General features: G+C 43.8%; 1 protein-coding gene across 2 annotated transcripts in view; it reads right to left on the reverse strand.

The window, feature by feature from the left end:
* The window catches only part of GPATCH2L (G patch domain containing 2-like), a 30,642-nt gene extending 23,403 nt beyond the window's left edge, over positions 1–7,239 (reverse strand). For both annotated transcript variants that reach the window (XM_009698642.1, XM_009698643.1), the window contains exons 1-2: positions 6,572–7,239; positions 202–266 (exon numbers count right to left, since the gene is read on the reverse strand). In XM_009698642.1, the coding sequence (XP_009696944.1) occupies positions 202–266; positions 6,572–7,230 (724 nt within the window). In that variant the 5' untranslated portion in view covers positions 7,231–7,239. The remainder of the gene's footprint in view (positions 1–201; positions 267–6,571) is intronic.
* Positions 7,240–7,967: the final 728 nt, after the last annotated feature.

Below are 7,967 nucleotides of genomic sequence, written 5' to 3' on the forward strand. Positions count from 1 at the left end.
CAGGAAGAGTGTAGCGTTATCAAAATCCCACCTTTGTAGCCGTCAGCTCACATCTTAACTTCTAGCCCCTCCCAGTCACCAGCCTTTCTCCCATACTTCCCTCTCTGTCCCTCTTCAAATATAGATCTTTCTTTGTATTTGTAAAGAAAGTAAAAGAAACTCCCCAGCAACACATGAGGAAAATCGCAGGACAGTTGTTACCTTGGCGGCCCTCATCATTGGTAAACAGGCCAGTATCACTGCTGCTGCATACACTGCTGGTTTCACTGGAACAAAAACAAACAAAAAAGCCCATTGTTACAATTGCAGCAGATACAAAACAAAATCACTGTTACATTCTACTAGCTTCGCTGAGCCCAAAATGCTTTACTTATCTCACAAAAATTGCATTTCGGATACATGGCTGGCTCTAGCACGGGACATAATTGCTTTCTGTTAACACCTAGCAGTGCTGCATCACTTGAAAAAGAGTAGAATCCTGTATCTAGTCTAGTTTTAAGTTATCAAAAAGTAATTAATAAAATGGCATTTGCCTCGAGTACTAGAGTTAATAAGGTTACTATGACATTGTCTGGAGTACTCACTAGGAAATTAAGTGCAGTTAAAAACTCTGTCCTTGGGTCACTTAACAGCTACTGAAAACCCTCTGAAGTTTTATTTCAGAATCCTGTTTCTCAAAAATATTATACAGGTACATAAATCCCCCTTCAATCTATGGCAACTTTTATTTTATTTGGAGGGAAGAGCAGCTGGTACATTCACAACTCTTCATCTAAACATCTTAGCACAGCATGACTTGCTGCTGCTGAATGCAGCCTTGTTACAGCATGCTTTGCATTTGCTGAAGCAGTTACAGGAGACTTAATTCTTGAACCAAAGAATTAAACTAGAAATTAATGTGTAGAAAGCTGTTAATTGACTGTAAAGCTGGATGAATATTTGTAGCAGAAGTACATGCTCAGGTCAGTCCCAAGCGTCTGATGGCTTTAATGCTGATATTAAATCAATCCTTGGACACTTCGGGCTATACTTCCTCAGATTTAGCAGAGAGACACCAGAACAAGTAGAAGCTACTTATTGCCCACCCTCTTAGCACTAAGGCCTTAGGTGTGAATGTCTGGTGTAACTCAGCACCAGAATAAGTCTCTAACCAGGGCATGTGGTTAGAAAGCATCTCTGGGTCCCTCTTCTCCAGGGAAATTGGATCATACTAGACACCAGTATCAACTGGAGACCCCTCGGTTCAAAAGGCTGAACGATAAGGGACCACATGATGTGTCACCCTGAAGAATTGCAGGCACATAATAAAACCCCATTTTGTGAGCATATTACCACTGTAATGCACTGTAAATTGTAGTCAAATCAACTCATCATGCTGGATATCTACAAACTCTGCATCTTCATCATTATATAAAGGCCATTTAAACTTAAAGGATGAACAGTCTGTACATCATTCCCACATTTCAGTATGTAAGTTAATATCAAGTTCCAAATCAATCCATTACAAAGTTTGGCCATCCATTCACCCTCCCACATATACACCATAGCAATTAAGCCCAAGGACTGAGAACCATGAGCCATTCGTTTCATTCCTAGCTCTCCTATCAACTCACTGTATGACCCTGGGCAAATCTCTTAGCGTGTCTGCTTTCCCTTTTGAAAGCCTGGATTAACAGTCCTCACAAGCAGCAGATGCGAGGATTGAGTGACTGCTTCATAAGGGTTTTAGCATCCTCAGAGGAAAGGTGCCTGAGAAAGGAAAAAGCATTGTCAAGATTCCAGATCATATTAATAATACTTTAAGCATCCTGTTGTACTGAGAGCTCTTTAGTCCCACACAGATACACATTACTGCCAGTGCTTTACTGGTACAAACTTTCATGGATCTCACCCTCTTCACCACCCCTTTTATACTTCAGGGCTGAAAACAAACTAGACTCCTACACAAGCCTTTCTGCAGGTCCAGTAAGCACTGATTAATGACCTCCACTTGCAAAGGAGGCTACTTACCTTAACCAGGAAATAATGAATGCTATTGATCCGACAAGCTGCTGCTATAGAGTGTTATTGATCACCCAATCTTTGGTTAAAATGGTCCTCATTTAGCAATTCCACTGTTGCAAACACCTGGAGCAAAGCATGCTTATAATTAAATAGTTTGGGGGAGTTAAAGTGAGAGGTGATGGACAGAGATCTCAGGTTTCCCCCATTTATTCTTTTGCCTGAGCTATTGTTTGTGTCAGGAGGGATATTGATTTTCTATAAAAATAAGAAAACAAGAGGCACCGAGGGGCTGCAGAAGGTCAGGCTGGGTTGGAGAAGGAGGGGAAGCTGAACACTCTGTCTTTGTCACTTGCCTTCCAAGAGAGAGGAATTTTTTCTTTACAGGGAGACTGGCCTCCAATCCATCAGCTTAACCAGGCTCTTGACTGCCACTGCAGGCTGTCATTGAAACAGCTCCCTTCCAAAGGGTACAGCGACTACACTGCATACTCAGGATGAGCACTGGTTACAGTTCCAGGCCAGAATACTGTACTGGTTTTGGCTGGGATAGGGTTAAATTTTTCTCATAGTAGCTCTATGGTGCTATGTTTTGGATTTGTGACCAAAACAGTGTTGATAACACCGATGTTTTAGTTATTGCTGAGCAGTGCTTAAACAGTGCCAAGGCCATCTGTTTCTTCACACCACCCCACCAGCAAGTAGGCTGGGGGTGCACAAGAAGGTGGGAGGGGACACAGCCAGGGCAGCTGACTTTAACTGACCAGAGGGATATCCCACACCATATGATGTCATGCTCAGCAATAAAAGGTGGAGGAAAGAAGGAGGAAGGTGGCAACATCTGGAGTTACGGCATTTGTCTTCCCAAATAACTGTTACACATGATGGAGCCCTGCTTTCCTGGAAAATGGCTAAACATCTCCATGCCGATGGGAAGTAGTGCACAAATGCCTTATTTTGCTTTGCCTGCACGCATATAGTTTTTGCTTACCTATTAAACCGACTTTCTCTCAATCCATGAGTTTTCTCACTTTTACTCTTCCAATTCTCTCTCTCATCCCACTGCAGGGGAGTGAGTGGGCAGCTGCGTGGGGCTTAGCTGCCTATTCAGATTAAACTACAACAAATACATCAGCATCAAGCCAGTGAAGTCACACGGCATTAGTGGGTCGGTACAATCGCCAGTTTGAAAAAGTCACATTAGGACTTATGGCACTTGAGAGTAGATTAGACAAACTGCACATCTCTCACTAGTAAGCACATAATTCAAAGTGATTTTTCAGACAGCTCTTGTACTATGGTTTGTTCTGCCCTCAAACCAAACCCAGACCATTCTGGGAGTACTCAGCTTGGACCAACAAGAGAAAGAACTTCAGCACTCAATATATGATTTGCCTTTGCTTTATTAGGGCTGCAGGGAATCTCAAAGCATTAAGAGACAGAAAGGCATGTTACTTCTAACAGTCTTAGCAGTTAATTGTCACCTTTGTACAAATAATATAAACGGCTACTTAAAATAATACCACTTGCTTCCTCTGTTGTTTCCACAATCATTTATAGATCAGGCTTTGAGTCACATCATTACCCAATTTAGAACCACCATCCTTCCCTCATCATGTTCCTGCACATCCTTCCTTCTCTCAATTTGTGTTAACCTCTTTCCACGTTTGGCAAATAATTTCAAAGATTTCATTTCACGCACACTTTGAATCACAATACTCTAGCACATCTTCCTCCAGGAAAAGACTGGGTGCAGTCCCACAAGCAAACTATGAAAACTGCCTCCTCATTAAGGATCCATATGCAAAGCTTTCTCAGTGACTGGGAGTTTATCTACTGAATACGGTAGGTTTTTGATAGGATAAGAAGCCTTCTAGAAAGCAGAGAAAATGCTGGGTATTTTAGCATTTACGGAGATTCATTCCTACCTAACAAAGAAAAGCAAGTGTCAGTGGAGAGGAGGAAAAAGAAGGTGAAAAAAAAATTAGTTCTGAATATGTAACTTAGTTTGCCTAAAAACACATTAGCTTTGTGACACACTCCGCTGCTAGAGGAGTGAACACTAGTGGAACCAATTCAGTATCAAAGTGTTTCGCAGATCACCAGATCACCTCAGACTGCTTCCAAGTCCCACAAGCCTATCAGTCACTTTCCCTCCCATCAGCTTGTGATGACAATCATACCATTTGCTCACCTAGGCATCCAATTTTCTTCTCCCTTCCTCAGGATATGCCCTTGTTATACATCTGTGCAAAGTACTTCTCTTATGGTACCAGAAAAAACAGCTAGAGCACAGTGAGAGCGAGGTAAGCACAGCCAGTTTCACTCTGCTGCTAGCAGCAAAGTGCTATATTTAGAGCAGCAGAGACCAAAGCGTGATCTTTCACTGCCGTGAGGGACACTCTGCAGTGAAGAGGGTTGTATGTATTTCCCTCTCCAACTTTGACCCTCCCTAGTGAGTCATAGCACAGATCACACATGTGGTGTTGGAGAGGTCAAATATTCCAATCCCTGGCTTTCCAAAAAGAATCCCAAGGATTTGGCAGCAGACGGTAAATATCATTTGATGCAGACACTTGCACAATAATTAGCCTGAGAGCAAGGGACAACTGAGACAGAACACAGCAATCTCCCAGCATGGTCCTCAAGTAACAGCCCAGACAAAGCTGTTTATTTACTCTTTCAAAGGCTGGCACAAATAAAGGCTGGATGAAAGCCTGCTGGTTTAAGTTCAAGTTTGACATGATGGAACAGACTCTGACTGGTGGAAAAAAAACCTCAAGAAACGCTGTCCATCACTGCCACATCAAGTAAGGGTATCTCTCAGTCCATCACCACTGACATGCAACATTCAGGGGCTACTCAGCACATTCCCTTTCCTGGACTACCAGCAAATAGCTCTGAAAAGACACAAGTGCTTTTAACAGCTAGTAGCAAAAAAGCATCCATTAGTCTCTTGAAAAGGCCCACTGCACCCACATTTTAAGTAAACAATAACTACTTTTTAAGGAAAAAAAAATGACCATATTTCTGCTACTTCCACCTGGTAACGGTTACATACAAACCACACTGATTCAGTAAAAATGCAATAGTGGTCCCCTGGATCAGGACAGTGAGGACGTGTTACAACCTATGCTTTTCATAGTCTCCCAAAAAATACCATCAAGAAGTTTGCACTTCCACCTATTATCCACAAAGCCCTCAATAACCAAGTGCCGCCTGTCCACTCTGACAAACTGCAGGAGCTAGACAGCCACAACACTTAAAGGAATCTTAACATATGAACAATTATACTGGATCAAACAATTACACTTCCCAAATCCACTGTCCTCTGTCTGACAGTGCCTATTACAGTGGATGCTTGAGGAAAGAATGAGGAACATGACAAATACAGACCAACTGTTTCTTCTGTATATTCCTCCAGCTTCTAGCAGTCAGCAGTTTAAGGACTTCCTGAGATGGATCTTCCATCTGGGCTGTAATGCTTAACAGTCCCTGATAAATCTATGCTCCACATCCCCCCTTTGGACATATTTAAATTTTTTACCTCCAAAGCGTCCCACAGTAGAGTTCCAAAACTCGTGTTTCATGAAAAAGAATACTTTTGTTTTAAATGCTTCCTCAATGTCTCTTGCTTCTTACACAAAGATAATTAGCAAACAACCCACCCTATTCACTTTCTGTATGCCATTCATTAAGAAATCTCCTCCATTTGATTCTCAGCAGTTGTTTCTTTTCTAACCCGAAAAATATCTTCGTACAGAAGCAGTTTTGTAACCCCAAACCTTCTACAGAGAGAACAAGAGTCACGCTCACGGGGAAAACTTCCCAAGAGTGACACACAAATTCAGACCATGGCATTCACACATCTCGTTTTCATCTCTTGTGTGAGATTCTGCCACACATTCATCGAAATTGTCCAAAACTGGATACAAAGACATGCCAGACTCCACTGTTTGCACAGGCTTATCCTGCAAGTAATGTAAATTTCCCCCAACTTCTTTATCACCTCGCTACATTTTCCCCATAGCTAGCCTTTCAGTCCCTTATTCCAGATCCAGAGCAGACATGCAGAACTGCAAACAAGATGTTTTGACTGAGGTTCACACAGCACCTGCACAGAATGCTAGGGGTCATGACGGGAGATCTGACCTATTCTCTTATTACTACTTATGGTAAATTCTGAAAACAAGAAACTGAGATCAGTTCATATCAATCATGCAACACAAGTGCCAACGGTGGATGTACTCTCCAACTCTCAGGCCACAAGCATGCCACTTTGTAGACGCAGGGCCACAGACATTTCAGAAGGCTCCTTGTGTAACAGGAGCCAGAAACATATCAGCTTACCAACTTTTCAAGGAAGCATTTGGGTCATCAATACAGCACTGACAGGAAAGACTTGGAAAAAATCTACAGTTTAAAAGTAGTTGAGATATTTCTCCTCTTCAAAAAGAGAACAGCACTGAATAATTTTGGTAAGAACTTCTAAAAGCAAAGCACAGGATTTACAAGCAGCGGCAAGCAAGGTGGCCATCCGACTAGCACACAGTAGAAACTGAGATCTCACCATTCCGACATATTTTCATCTGAGCCCTGTTTCTGTTCATCAGCTTCACACTCCATCCGCTCCTTCCTTCCCCCTTTGCTGAGGAAGGGCCTGTTGTCTCCTGGTTCACAAAGGCCATGACTGGATGATGTCCAAGGGGCATTTTCCTTCCAGCGAGAAAGACGCTGTTTCTTGGCTGACTTGAACCTGCAGCCCCTCTCATAGTTCCACTCTGACACCCTGAGCTTTTGCTGGAGACTGGCAGCCACCTCTGATGTCACACGTTTGACTTTCCGTCTGCGCCTGAGAGGTCGACAGGGCGCATTCTCTGTAAAGGAGTCTGACTCATGCCACGAGTGTTGCTTGCTCCTCAGGGTGGCACTAAGAGCTGGGTGTCGTTTGACCACTGCCGTGTCATCAGAATCACTGAAATTGGCTGTCAGCACCTCACGGCAATCCTTGACAGCTTCGTCCAAGCTTGACTCTGAGGCCTCACTGTAGCAGCAGGCATGCTCTGCCTGATGTGTGAAGTCTGATCGTCGTTTACGACCCCGTCTCTTGCGAAGCTGACGCCGCTGCTGCCGCGGGCTTAGGGCCATCTCTTCCCATAGCTCATCTAGCTTGTTTTGTTCCGAAGTCTGCTCTAAGGCTGAGGCCAAGTCATGCACCAGTTCATCCATTGGCAATGCCTACTGAAAATGACAACAAACAATTAGCACCAGATATAAATGCTCCTGCACCACTAGACTACAGTATGCTATAGCCTTTGTAACATTAATCAAGTTACACACTTACTTTGGAGTTGCCTGGGAGAACCCAATGAAGGACAACTGCCACTTCTTGGGCTAATGCTCACTCCTTCTTTTTGTAAGGGTGAAATCCCTCTTCTAAGCGTAGTAGCAGAGATCTCGCTACTGCAGCAGTTGAGTCAAGTGAGTTCTGTGCCTGAAAAGGCCTTAAGGTTGCATCTTTTGCATTCAAGCAACATGCTCTATTACACATCTTAAGGGTATGAGAGCCTGCAACTAGTTTGCTACCTGGTGTCGGTAAGCCACAGAGAATGGTTAGCCTGCTCAGCAAACAGATCGAGTCTTCCAAAAAGTAGACAAGCAGGAAAGCTGAGAGTAAAAGAGACGGTGAAGCAGGTAGTTTGCAAGCCAGCATCACTTCAACAGTAAAACAAGGTGCGCGGGGCCCTATGCTCCTTAGAAACGGGGTGTATGAGACCGAGTCCCAACTCCTACTGCCGAAAAATCCCACCCCTTCCACCTCAGGGCTGTCAGCGTGCCAATCCCAAAGTCCTGGACGAATCCCTCACCTCACAACCTCCCTCTCCCCACCCGTGCCTTGCAGGCACGGGATTTCTCTCCCCACCTCCAACTGGGCTCAGAAACACCCGCACCCCCATCCCCATCCC

Source organism: Cariama cristata, unplaced genomic scaffold (genome assembly GCF_000690535.1).
Source record: "Cariama cristata isolate BGI_N322 unplaced genomic scaffold, ASM69053v1 scaffold14574, whole genome shotgun sequence".
NCBI classification, from domain to species: Eukaryota; Metazoa; Chordata; class Aves; order Cariamiformes; family Cariamidae; genus Cariama; species Cariama cristata.